General features: G+C 41.0%; 1 protein-coding gene across 3 annotated transcripts in view; it reads left to right on the forward strand.

Moving 5' to 3' along the window:
• The window catches only part of HYCC2 (hyccin PI4KA lipid kinase complex subunit 2), a 216,346-nt gene that overhangs the window by 108,791 nt on the left and 92,782 nt on the right, over nt 1-14,773 (forward strand). For all 3 annotated transcript variants that reach the window (XM_077448633.1, XM_077448631.1, XM_077448632.1), the window contains one exon: nt 13,310-13,387. In XM_077448633.1, coding sequence (XP_077304759.1) covers nt 13,337-13,387 — 51 coding nt within the window. In that variant the 5' untranslated portion in view covers nt 13,310-13,336. The remainder of the gene's footprint in view (nt 1-13,309; nt 13,388-14,773) is intronic.

Consider the following 14,773-nt stretch of genomic DNA (forward strand, 5'->3'; position numbering starts at 1 on the left):
TGAAAGACTTATGTGTATACATATAAGGAGCAAAGTACTGCCTACTTCCTAGTGACTAAAAATTATCTATGGTCTGTATACATTAGGAATACGCATAAAAGGTTACTTGGCTCAAGTTATAGCGGCTTCACAATCTCTGTAGGCAACCAGGATCCCAAGCTTACTCTACAATGCATCATATAATCAGAATTCCTGTTAAAACAATGGAAGCATCTAATTGCCAACTGACATCCCGACATACATAATAGTATCAATGTTGTCATTGTTTTAGCTTGTGTAAATTTGTGAAGTATCCACTCAAACACTCAAAGTAACCTGATTTCTGCTTATAAAACAGATTCTTCTATTGTAAAGCTCGCCATAGTGTGTTGAAACCTCCCCAGGTTCAGTTGGACCGGCCAAGATTCTAACCATTTATGGGCAGGCTGATTGTACCCATGTTGATCGATCAACTAGGGTACAACCAGCATGTTGGATTTTTCATGTGATTATTGCCAGTGGCTATAGTTGCTAGCAATTATCACTGCTTATCCTCCCAGCAGGGATGATTCCCCTGCCAAATACCACCAACCACCCCTCCCCCTTCCCCCTGCTGGGAGAACACAATAGCTCTGCAGGAAAGATTCCTCCATCAATATCAACTGTGTTGATCGTGGAAGGAAAGAAAATCATATCATCTATAGCCAGCCTAAGTCTAAGGAAAAAAAAATCTGAAAAACAGACTTCAAACCAGAAAACAAACCTTTTTAAGTGACTTTTTTTTTTGTTTGTTTTCATTTAAAAGTTTGTGCAAAACCTCAATTATTGCAAAAGGTTTGCCAAGAAAAATATGTCCACATTAAGACCACTTTCACACTGGGGCGTTTTTCAGGCGCTTTAGCGGTAAAAAAAGCACATGTAAAGCGCTTGAAAGATGCTTCATCTGCAATACCAAGTGCTTTAAGAGCACTTTCACACTGCCAGCGCCCGAAAAACGCTCGTAAAGCACCAGAAGGGGCGCTTTAGGAGTGGTGTATTCACCGCTCCAAAAGCGCTGCAAAGAAGCTGCTTGCAGGACTCAGCGCAGCGCTCAGGCTTTCACATTGGGATTGCAGTTGCGGCTTCTTTCAGGCGCTTTACAGGCGCTTTTTTTTTTAAGCTAAAGCGCCTGAAAAACGCCCCAGTGTGAAAGGGATCTCGAAGTCAGTGATGGAGGCACTCCTATTCCTGACATGACAGGAGTTCTCGAAGTCCCGTTTAATATGTAAGTATAGTATACTTGAGAAAACTATATTTGCATATAGCAAATGATTGTTGGTTTTTTTTCCCTAGACTGTGCTGATTACTATGAGGCAACACACATTCTCCCTGTGTATTTGGCTTTATACATGGTACATAAATATAGAAAGATTGCATGCAGTTAGGGGTTCCTGAGTTAAGCTTGGTTCAAACCTATGCAGTTTGCGTTTGGTTATTTCTGCAATGCTTTTTGCATTTTTGCACATGCAATATTGCAGCGTTTTTGTTTTGTTTTTGCCCAATTTGTTGGTGGGCAGATTTAAAAGTGCAAATCTAGGCAAATACGCACTACATGTTTTTCAGCAGCTTCTTTTTTGAAGTCTATTAAACTAAAAAATATCAGTTTTGCATTTTAAAAAGTCCCTGACCTATAGCTCTGCCTGTAGTGCAGTGATCCCCAACCTGCCACTGGCTTATTGGTCCAACAAAGGTATAAGACCCCTTTCACACGGATGGCTGTTCTGCTGCAGTTTAGCATGTTTATTTTTTTTTCTGTGAAATTCAACACTCCATGCACAGCGATCAGCTGCATTTGTACAGTGCGATTACCTGCGTTTACGTGCGTTTCTGTGCAGTTACGTTCAGCTGCAGTTATCTAATATAGTCATTCCCATAGCAACCCTTTTATTTTTGGTCCCTTGAATCCCTTCTCACGCTGCTATCCGCAGTTGACACAAAAGAATGTGGTTACCTGCGGTTATGTGCATATAGCTGCGCTACATCGCACCTGGACACATTCAATTCTATTTTATCTATTCGCACTGAACCGCATGCTAAAAGCTGTGTGTGAAAGCCATAGGAAAGCATTGTGTGCTTTTAGCTGTGGTAGAAAACTAGAAAATCCGCAGCTAAAAGCTCCATTCTATCCATCCGTGTGAAAGGGGCCTAATGTGGCTCCATGACCTATTTTAGGAATAATTCCTTAACCAATTGACCACTGGGCACTTAAACACCCTTAATAACCAGACCAATTTTCAACTTTCGGTGCTCTCACATTTTGAATGACAATTACTCAGTCATGCAACACTGGACCTATATGAAATTTTTATCCTTTTTTTCACACAAATGGAGCTTTCTTTTGGTGGTATTTAATCACTGCTGGGTTTTTTATTTTTTGTGCTATAAAAGAAAAAATACAGAAAATTCTGTAAAAAAAATAATTTTTCTTTGTTTCTGTTATAAAATTTAGCAGTAATTTTTTCTTCATAAATTTTGGCCAAAATGTATACTACTACATATCTTTGGTAAAAATAAGTACAAATTGGTGGATATTATTTGGTCTTTGTGAAAGTTATAGAGTCCACAAGCTATGGTGCCAATATCTGAAAATTGATCACACCTGAAGTACTGACGGCCTATTTCAATTCTTGAGACCCTAACATGCCAGAAAAGTACAAATACCCCCCAAATGACCCCTTTTTGGAAAGAAGACATTCCAAGGTATTTAGTAAGAGGCATGATGAGTTTTTTGAATTCGTCATTTTTTCCCACAATTCTTTGCAAAATCAAGATTTTTTTTACTTTTTTTTTTTTTTTTCACAAAATTGTCATATTATCAGTTTATTTCTCGCACAGCATATGCATACCACAAATTACACCCCAAAACACATTCTGCTATTACTCCCGAGTATGGCGATACTACATGTGTGAGACTTTTACACAGTGTGGCCACATACAGAGGCCCAACATGCATGGAGCGCCATCAGGCGTTCTGGAGCACCCAGGACAATTCTGACATTTCTCTCCTACATGTAAAAATCATAATTTATTTGCTAGAAAATTACATAGAATCCCAAAACATTATATATGTTTTTTTAGCAAACACCCTGGAGAATACAATGGTGGTCGTTGCAACTTTTTATCTCGCACAGTATTTGCGCAGAAATTTTTCGAATGCTTTTTTTTTGGAAAAAAAACAGTTTTGTGCTTAAAAAAAAAAAAAAAAAAAAACAGTAAAGTTAGCCCAATTTTTGCATAATGTGAAAGATGAAGTTACACCGAGTAAATCGATACCTAACATGTCACTCTTCAAAATTGCACAGGCTCGTGGAATGGCGCCAAACGTCGCTACTTAAAAATAATTTTTTTTTTACTGGTTAAATGTTTTGAGTTACAGAGGAGGTCTAGGGCTAGAATTATTGCTCTCGCTCTAATGTTCGCAGCGATACCTCACATGTGTGGTTTGAACACCGTTTTCATATGTGGGCGGGACTTGCGTATGCGTTCGCTTCTGCATGCGAGCACATGGGGACAGGTGCGCCTTAAAAAAAAAAAAAAATGTTTTTCTTATTGTTCATTTTACTTTATTTTAGTTTGACATTTTTTTCCCCAAAAATAAATTTTTTGATCACTTTTATTCCTATTACAAGGAATGTGTAAACATCCCTTGTAATAGGAATATGGCATGACAGGTCCTCTTTACAGTGAGATATGGGGTCAATAAGACCCCACATCTCACCTCTAAGCTGGGAAGCCTGAAAAAATAAAAATAAAAAAAGATTCTGGATTTGATCGTATTGGCGAGTCGGTAGAAGCACCGGAGGGCGGCGGGGATTTGCAGGGTATCACCGATTATGGCTGGGTATCACCGATTATGGCTGGGTATCTCAGAGTATGGCTGGGTATCTCAGAGTATGGCGTTGCAGAGTATTGAGTTGCAGAGCATTGCAGGATATTGGAGGGTGTTGCAGAGCATTGCAGATTGTTGCACGGTATTGACGGGTGTTTCAGAGCATTGCAGGGTGTTGCAGGGTATTGGTGGGTGTTGCAGAGCATTGCAGAGTGTTGCAGGGTATTGGCGGGTGTTGCAGAGCGTTGCAGGGTATTGGCGGGTGTTGCAGGGTGTTGGCAGGGAATTGAGGGGTTAATTTTCGGTGAGCAGCGATGTGGGCACTGCAGATGCAGCCCACATCGCTGCTGACACCGATCTCTTCCCCCTCCGCTGTTCCGATCGGTACAGAGAGGGGGAGGGAGGAACCGGCATCATAACATGTCGCCGGTTTGTTTACAAGTGATCACTCCGTCATTTGACGGAGCGATCACGTGGTAAACGGCCCGCTATGAACGGCCGTTTACCGTGATCCGTGATGCGCCGGGTCCTGTGCTCGATGCTCTCGAGTGCGTGCCCCGAGAATTCCCGAGAGCGGAATTCTGGGAGGACATCATATGACGGCCTCCCAGAGTTAAGAAACCTCCCTGTAGCCGTTTTTCGGCTATAGGGCGGTTGTTAAGTGGTTAAATACCTTCTGGGACCTTCAGCTAGAGTACCAACTATCTAATGGTGACTATTATATTTATCTGCAGATTGCTTTATACCTCCACCACAATCCCTTGCTCTCCTACACCTCCATCAATTAATAGTGTCAAAATTGTCCGATGTGTCCGCCTTAATGTCGCAGTCCCAATAAAAATCGCAGATCGCCGCCATTACTAATTAAAAAGAAATGCCATAAAACTACCCCCTATTTTTTAGACACTGTAACTTTTGCGCAAACCAATCAATATATGCTTATTGCGATTTTTTTTTTTTTTTTTTACCAAAAATATGTAGAACACCACATATCGGCCTAAACTGAGGAAAAGTTTATTTTTATATATCTTTGGGGGATATTTATTATAGCAAACAGTAAAGAATAATGCGTTTTTTGTTTTTTTCCAAATTTCGCTCTTATTTTGTTTATAGCGCAAAAAAACCTGCAGAAGTGATCAAATACCACCAAAAGAAAGCTCTATTTGTGGGTAAAAAAGGACGTAGATTTTGTTTGAGTGCAATGTCGCAGGACCACGCAATTGTCAGTTAAAGCATAGCAGTGCCGAATCGTAAAAAGTGCTCTGGTCAGGAAGGGGGTAAAATCTTCCGAGGCTGAAGTGGTTAATGAATTTTAATGCAAAAAAAAAAAATGTATCTTTTCTAAAAAAATTTTTTTGAAAAACCCACTGCACAAATAGCGTGACCTAAAAAATTGCAATGACTACCATTTTATTCTCTAGGGCCTCTGTTAAAAATGTTGTTTTAAATGTATGTATGTATGTGTGTGTGTGTGTATATGTATGTATGTGTGTGTATATATATATATATATATATGTATGTGTATATATATATATATATATATATATATATATATATATATATATATATATATAAAATACATTGCCTTGAAAAAGTATTCGCACCCCTTAAAATTTTCCAAATTTTTTCATGTTACGCCCCTCACATTTTTGTAATTATTTTTTTAATCTTTTCATGTGACAATACTGAAGAAATGACGCGCTTTGCTACAATGTAGAGTATTACAGTGTAAGTTTGCTGTCCCCTAAAATAACTCAACACACAGCCATTAATGTCTAAACCGCTGGTATCAAAAGTGAGTACACCCCTAAGTCAAAATGTCCAAATTGGGCCTACAGCGTCAATATTTTGTGTGGCCATCACTATTTTCCAGCACTCTTGGGCATGGAGTTCACCAGAACTTCACAGGTTGCCACTGGAGTCCTCTTCCACTCCTCCATGATGACAACATGGAGCTGGTGGATGTTAGAGACCTTGCACTCTTTCACCTTCTGTTTTTGAGGATGCCCCACAGATGCTTAATAGGGTTTAGGTCTGGAGACATGCTTGGCCAGTCCAACACCTTTACCCCTCAGCTTCTTTAGCAAGGCAGTGGTCGTCTTGGAGGTGTGTTTGGGGTCGTTATATTGGAATACTGCCCTGCAGCCCAGTCTCTGAAGAGAGGGGATCATACTCTGCTTCAGTATGTCACAGACTCAGTACATTTTGTCATTAATGGGTCCCATAATGAACTGTAGCTCCCATGGCCGGAAGCACTCATACAACCCCAGACCATGACACTCCCTCCACGATACTTGACTGTAGGCAAAACACACCTTTCTTTGTACTCCTCACCTGGTTGCTGACACGTGCTTGTCTGAACCAAATAAGTTTATCTTGGTGTCATCAGACCACAGGACATGGTTCCAGTAAGCCATGTCCTTAGTCTGCTTGTCTTCAGCAAACCGTTTGCTGGCTTTGTTGTGCATAATCTTTAGAAGAGGCGTCCTTTTGGGACGACAGCCATACAGACCAATTTGATGCAGTGTGCAGCGTATGGTCTGAGCAGTGACAGGCTGATCCCCTACTCCTTCAACCTCTGCAGCAATGCTGGCAGCATGCTTATGTTTATTTCCCAAATACAACCTCTGGATATGACACTGAGCATGTGCACTGAACTTCTTTTGTCGACCATGGCGAGGCCTGCTCTGAGTGGAACCTGTCCTGTAAAACTGCTGTATGGTCTTGGCCACCATGCTGAAGCTCCGTTTCAGGGTCTTGGCAATCTTCTTATTGCTTAGGCCATCTTTTATGTAGAGCAACAATTCTTTTTTTTCAGATCCTCAGAGAGTTCTTTGCCGTAAGGTGCCATTTTGAACTTCCAGTGACCAGTATGACAGATTGATAACACCGAATTTAACACACCTGCTACCCATTTATACCTGTGACCTTGTAACACCAACAAATCACATGACATCGGGGAGGGAAAGGGGCTAATTGGGCCCACTTGGACATTTTCACTTAGGGGTGTACTCACTTTTGTTGCCAGCGGTTTTGACATTAACAGCTGTTATTATTTTGAGGGGACAGCAAATTTACACTGTTTTATACAAGCTGTATACTCACTACTTTACATTGTAGCAAAGTGTAATTTCTTCAGTGTTGTCCTATGAAAAGATATAATAAAATATTTGCAAAAATGTGAGGGGTGTAATCATTTTTGTGAGATACACTGTGTGTGTGTGTGTGTGTGTGTGTGTATATATATATATATATATATATATATATATATATATATATATATAACATAAATATATATATATATATATAATATAAATATTTATTTATTGTACCTGCTAATTCCAGTTCTTTCTGAACCTCTGTAGCCTTTGGCTCTTGGACAACTCTTCTAATAATTCTTTTCACTTCTCTGTCCAAAATCTTGCAAAGAGCACCTGGTCGTGGCCGGTTTATTGTGAAATTATGTTCTTTCAACTTCCGGATTATGCCCCCAAAAATGCTCGCTGAAACTTTCAGAGGTTTAGAAATCCTTCTGTAACCAACGCCATCAGTATGTTTTGCAACAATAAGGTTGCGAAGGTCTTGAGAGAGCTCTTTGCTTTTACCCATCATGAGATGTTTCTTGTGTGATACCTTGGTAATAAGACACCTTTTTTTTTAGGCCATCAGGTGAGACTGAACCAGCTGATAATTTGCACTGACAAGGGGCAGGATTGCTTTCTAATTAAGCTGGCCATACACCTATAGATTATCTGAAGATTTTCTATGGTTAGATGGAAAAATTGGGAGATTCCTCTATCCACACAGTTTAGCGAACATAGAGAAATCTATTGCACTTTTTCCATCTAACCATAGAAAATCTGCAGATAATCTATAGGTGTATGGCCAGCTTTACTGATGTCTTCTTCATGTGTTCAATACTTTTTTTCTCTGCGTCCTCTTCATTTTATTACACAACTTAACCACTTAAGGACTAGCCTCGTTTTGAGATTTGGGTGTTTACAAGTTTAAAACATATTTATTTTTTTGCTAGAAAATGACTTAGAACCCCCAAACATTTTATATATTTTTTTCTAACACCCTAGAGAATAAAATGGCGGTCATTGCAATACTTTTTTTTGCACCATATTTGCAGTGGTTTTACAAGCAGGCTTTTTTTTTTTTTTTGTCCCCTCTTCCACGGAGCGTCCGTCTTCTTCCCGGGTATCGTGGCTCCGGCGCTGTGATTGGCTGGAGCCGCGATGACATCACTCCCGCGCATGGGAGCCACCACTAACGGCATATTGCCGTTAGCAGCGGCATGCTCAGTGCGCGCCGCTGTCTTTTTGCAAATATCTCCGAAACTGTGTAGGTTTAGGAGATATATTTCTTGGACCTACAAGTAAGCCTTAATCTAGGCTTACCTGTAGGTCAAAGTGGTCTGTAAGGGTTTACAACCACTTTAATAGCATGGGTGACTTTTTTTTTTCTTCTCAGCAGTCTTTTAAATCTGTATGGATACTGATGCAGCACGTCGACACAAAATACATGTGATGCATAATGAAAAGACAGTCTGCTTTAATTTTCTGTTCTTGCTACTCATATAATGGGAAACATGCAATATTTTATCAACTTCCTCCAATAATCTTGACGGATATGCTGTACAAAATTGGCAATGTCCTCACATACAGCTCTGTATCCTGTTGCTTAGAAGATAAACATTTTCTGCCACTTTGTATATTCTAACACAGTAAGGAAGGCTGTTTGTCTGATTTATTGCTTCTACTTAAGCTGGCCATACATGGATTGAAATTCAGCTGGTTCAGCAGACGCCAGCCAAATTTCGAACCATATGTGGCCACTAAGGTTGAACAGAAGTCGATCTACTGATTGACTTCTGTTCAACCGTCCTTTTCGATTTATTTTCTCGGTTTGATCAGTGCCGTATTCTGACAGTGGGTGAGTCTCCCTGCTGTCAGAATACAAGAACACAGCAAAGGGGATTGCAGCATCCACATCGAGGTGTGTATGGCCAGTTTTAGAGTTTAGGTTGGCTGATCCTCTTCCAGCAGAGATGACATCACTAAATACTTGCGCCTTTGTACTGGAGGGAGCTTGTAGCTGTACTTCCCGCAGTAAAGTAGATTATTTATTTCAACCCCTTTGTTATTTATCTCAACAAGAAATTACATTGCCTACAATTGTTTTATCCTCTTTGAAGTAGTCATTTGCCTGTGTATGCAAAGGACTATTGCATTAAAGGCTCCCTGCTGACCTTATACACACCTGTGAAACAAGACTGTTGCCACATTCGGATTTGAGTAAAGCATCATACAGCTCACATTTCGCATACCTTTGTCATACTCCAAAGCCTTTGCCATTTCCTTGTTCAACTGCGCAACATCCTTAGTCTCCTCCCTACTCATTGGATAGAACCATTACTTGCTGAAATGAAAAAGTGACACCAGAAGTCTGGCTACAGTGTGGCAGGCAAGGCATGTGTGGATCTCATGAGTGAAGTAAATTTCACAAACCTGTTGTTTTCCATCTCTGACATTTCATAGGTACAGATCATGTATATGATATAGTCCATCCGGAAAGTATTCACAGCGCTTCACTTTTTCCACATTTTGTTATGGTACAGCCTTATTCCCAAATTGATTAAATGAATTAATTCCCTCAAAATAATGACAATGTGAAAGAAGTTTGTTTGAAATATTTGCAAATTTATTAAAAATATAAAAACAATCACAAAAATCGCATGTTCATAAGTATTCACAGCCTTTGCCATGACACTCAAAATTGAGCTCAGGTGCATTCTATTTCCACTGATCATCCCTGAGATGTTTCTACAACTTGATGGCAGTCCACCTGTGCTAAATTCAGTTGATTGGACATGATTTGGAAAGACACACGCCTATCTATATAAGGTCCCACAGTTAACACGCCTTTCACACCAGGGCGTTTTGCAGGCACTATAGCGTTAGAAATAGCGCCTGCAATCCGCCCTAAAGAAGCTACACCATTGTGTGTAGTGTTAAAGCACGAGGGCTTTCACACTACAGCGGTGCGCTGGCAGGATGTCAGGAAAAGTCCTCCCAGCAGCTTCTTTGGAGCGGTGAAGGAGCGGTGTGTTTCCTCCACCACTGCTCCCCATTTAAATAAATGGGGCAGTGCTATAATACCGCAGACAAAATGCTGCTATTGCAGCGTTTTGCCGGCGGTTTTAACCTTTTCTCGGCCGCTAGCGGGGGGGTAAAAGAGCCCCACTAGCGACCGAAATGCACCGCAAATCCGGCGGTAAAACGCCGCTAAAAATAGAGGCGTTTTATCCCCCACGCTATGGGCGGCGTGGTGTGAAAGGGGTCTAAGAGTGCATGTCAGAGCACAAACCAAGCCACAAAGTTCAAAGAATTGTCTGTAGACCTCTGAGACGAGATTGTATTGAGGCACAGATCTGGGGAAGGGTACAGAAAAACTTCTGCCGCAATGAAGGTCCGGATGCACTGTAAATGTGTTTAACGGAGTTGAAATTAAATGCTAGTCCACATGCATCCGCTCATTGATCATCAAACAAAATCTAGGCATGATGGGACTTGGTAATCTGGGTAATTATCATGGACTTGGTGTCTTGTCCAGAAGAAGCTACATAAAAGTACTTCTGCTATTTAAACTGTTAGTTATTTATGCAGAACCGTAAAGGGGACAATAATGATACAAAGAAAACAAAGTTGTAAGCAAACCATTCCCCTGGCAAGGGGCCCACCCCATATCCTCTCCTCCCCCCCCCCCCCCCCCCCTTCCCAATGGGTTCCATTACAAGCATTAATAGAAAATGGTCCGTAGTCAGAACGCCCCATGGTAGTGTGCTATGCCAGTGGTTTCTAAACCTAGATAATGAGCAACACCTGGTAAATCCTTCAAAAAATTTCCATGCCCCAATAGTAGAAAAAATGTTTATACTCGTACAATAAAAGTATGGCAATACAAAATATGTATTTAAAATGTATTTTAAGGGGAGGAACCAGTTGAAAATGAGTTTTTGCAGCTTTCTTTTTTTTTTTTTTTTCATTCTTGCTCTTTTATTGTCTTTCTCCACTCTCATTTTGTCTTTTCTACTCCTTTTATTTTCTTTTTCTTTGGTGCTCTCACTCTCCCTGTTTATTTTTTTGCTCTTTCATTTTTTCCCCCATCCCTTCTTTCTCTCCCTCTCCATCTATCGCTCTTCCCTTTGTACGTTTTCTCTTTCTTCTTCTTTCTTGCTGTTCTCTCCACCCACCCTTTTGTTACACAGGATAAGGGATAGGTGTCCGCTGTTCAGTCTGGCCCGTTCACACCACAAAAACGTCCTCCAGATCTGTTCCAGATGCGTGTACACATTTTTAACGCTTTATTAATTTGTGGTACTGAAATACATTGGAATGCACTGCACAGGTGTGAACTATGCCATTGGAACCCATATAACCTACTTTCAATGCTTCTTTGTTGCAGAAAAAAAGCACTGCATGTGGTGTGAACAGGCCCTTAAAGTAATCGTGTACTGCATACGGGTTAGCTCTTACATTTTTTAGAAATACTACCATTAGGTTATGACACACTGAAACTTGTATTTCCACAGCTCCAACAATGGTTACAGACTGTCCTGTGTGAGATGCTGCTTTCCCTACCCATCTAGAAGTCCATCTCCCTCACAGTCTACTTCACCCTGCCTTCTGCAGTCATGGCCCCATTCCAGCATTTGCCAAGTATTTAAACTGACATGAGATGAGCTTTGCCAGCAGATGGCAAAGTCAGAGCAATAACTGTACTCAAGTGTATAGACCAGCTCTTCATTAGTGAGGACAGTACCATCTAGTGGCTACAGAGTAGTATTACAGCTGTTTTCCTATACCAAATATGGTGTGACAGTATGGCGTTTCCAGCTGCCATTTAGGATATTGGACTTGCAGTTCTGGTGCAAATGGCGGTTTGAGTAGTGGGGTAAGTAGGGATTTCATAACAAATAGCCTGCCGGACATATCCTATAAGTGTAAGGATTTGAGGCATAAAATTGCTCTTTTTTTTTTATGTGAGAATCACATTAGATCTATGGGATGAGGAGCATCCACCAAGGATTTATTGTTTATCCAGTCTGGGTTATAAGTAGTGGAATACATTTTTAGCAGTTGGGCTGTCCTAAAATATTTTTCGAGGCATGAGACCCCATATCATTCTGAGGATTTGAGGTTATATAAAATCTACATCCCCTAGAGACCCCAGACAAAATTTTAGGATACGAAAATAACACTTTTTTTTTTTTTTTTTTTTTGCAGATCAGAAAAGGTAACCTCGATGGGTAGAATTCTGAAATAATTCAGTACTTTTGGTAGCAGAGAGATGTTTTTGTCACAGTAATTCTACCCACCCAATCTATCTCTAGAAACTGTTGCTTTTTTTCTCAACCAGAGTAGGATTAAATTGATGGAAAAGTATTATCAATACACTGACAATATTGTAACATTCATTTTATTTCATATAACTATTTAATAAAAAAATAAAAGTGATGGTAAACCCTAACGTTCTCTAAATTTCAGCTGTTGAAGTCATGCTTACCTTGCATATTGCATCTTGATTTTTTAAATCGTACCTTTCTCCCAGTTTCAGCTGCTTTTGGCAGCTGGTCATTTCCCTGCTTACTAGTTTTGGGGTGGTTGTCAGGACGCCACCTGCATTGACATGCACAGGCAGCCGGAGAACACTAAAGCATGCCTCTGCTGCTCTCCCTTCTCTTACCAGTGATTGGCAGCAACTTGCCTAAGTTCACACTGCCTTTGTTTCTCGTGGTTCCATTTTCAGGCTACCTCTGTACAACCAGTGTCCCTGCTCCCAGGCCACCATTCTATGCATTAAGGAAAAAAAAAAAACTAGATGTAGTTCAGCCACCTTTTATACTTACCTGAGCCTGATCTCAACTGAGCAATGGGCATGAGAGCAGCAGCTCTCTCAGCTCTCTCTCTCTCTCCTTTCTGGACAGAGAGGCAGCGGGGGGAACCATTGGCTCCTGCTGCTGTCAATGACACCCAGTAAGGAGGGAACAAGGGGTGGGACCGTGTCATGCTCTTTGTGTCAAATGCTCAGAGCTGGGTCAGGAGCGAACATGCAGACGTTCTCTCTCTGAGAAAGTGGCTTACTATGGGGGCACTCGGTGGGGGGAGGAGCCAGGAGTGCCACGGTGGACCCAAGAAGAGGAGGATTGGGGTTACTCTACAAAACCATTGTACAGTGCAGGTAAGTATAACACGTTGGTCCTTTTCAGAAAACATTAACTTTAGAATAATCTTATTTGTTTTAACCAGTGATTAAAATTCCTTCTTGAATTAGAATCGTAAATCCCCTCATTAATATCTGTATTCTACGAATTGGCTAGACATTTCAGAGCAGTTTATTTTCTGTGGACCTAAGGTATTACTATCCAGTAACCAGATATGTGGTCTTTTTTTGTAGTGAGAGAGCAGTGGACGTGGTAAGAAGATGCTGGGATCTGAACGTGGAGTAGTGGAAGAATGGCTGTCGGAATACAAGGTGATTCATTTCATTCTTGGAAGATGTTTCAAAGAAAAGGGGCTAAGCAAAAGGGGAGAATGGGACTTTATATGAAGCCCAAGTTTGCAAAGGGGTAATAGGTGAATCTAAGGAATTTTATTGGATACATCACAGATACAGGTATAACAATATCTTATGTACATGATGGCATAGGTATAATACATAATAAAACAGTATAAACATACAAGTAATACTGGTAGTAATCGTAATTTAGTATACATGATAAAAGCAAATAACATAACAATATCATAATGTGATATAACGACAAATTTCCTGTTTCACCACTAAAGAGGTTTATATAAAAATGTAATCCAAATTAATATCTGTGGGACCTATGGCCTAATTGGCCTGTAAGGGTAGAAATTCCATAAGCTTGTAAAAGATGTAAAATAAATAACAATATGACGTCCGGTATCTCTACGCGTTTTGTGGCTTAAGTGCCACTCGTCAGGAGAAATTGGTATCTGGAATGAAACTAATATAAGTAACAATGTAGAACACTTAAAAAATGTTGGTTGGGGGTAGGGTACATAAAAATAACCCCCAAAGCCAGTAGTTACTTACTGAGGTTGTGTGTGTCAAATGCGTGGAGGCAGGGCCCCATAAGGCATCTGAGGGTGTCCCCAGCTGGGAGCCCTGGTGAGCCACCCTGCGGGGATGGGCAGCCACACGGGCGGACAAGGCAAAACGAGACAATACTGTGAAAAAGTGAACATGGTTAACCAAATGGGTGGTGGGCAGGTAAACGTGAGGAAATGGAGAAGAGAGAAGGAACCAAAATAGTGGAGGAAGGGTTGAGACCAAAACAAACCACCCATGATATCAGTGTGCACAGTGAAAGGTGAAGTGAAGAAGTGCTAGTTCAAAGTAAAATAGAACCAGTTCACCGGAGAAAGACCAGAAAGAGTGGTCAAAGGTGTTAAAGTTACCTTGTAGGAAGGGAAAAACCCGACCGTGTGAGAAGGGACCGTGAGGTCCGGTGATTATATAGCCTCGAGCGCGGAGACCCCTCGTGAGGAACCGCCCATAAATAACCCATCGCGGGGACGCCCACCAACGTCATGCCGGGGATCCTGGGAGGGAAGAAGGCACCGCGAGCCGGACAACCCGGTCCACGAATCTGGAGTCACAGTGTGCAGAGCGGCGTCGGAAGGCGCCGCATATGCAACGTGAGGTGCATGACAATGACGCGCGTGGAAGATGTTTATTGAGACTGTCGCTTTTAAAACTGAAAAAGAAAAATCTTATTCAAAATCAGTGCTAATTCTTGAATGCATCCAATCAGAATTTGCCCCTCCTGTAGTCAGACCAGTATAAGATGAATTCTACACTGACTAATGTTGACTTTTAAAGTGGATGTAAGCC

The sequence above is a fragment of the Lithobates pipiens genome, unplaced genomic scaffold (assembly GCF_037356315.1).
Source record: "Lithobates pipiens isolate NorthernLeopardFrog02 unplaced genomic scaffold, aLitPip1_a1.2 Scaffold_22, whole genome shotgun sequence".
In the NCBI taxonomy this organism is placed as follows: Eukaryota; Metazoa; Chordata; class Amphibia; order Anura; family Ranidae; genus Lithobates; species Lithobates pipiens.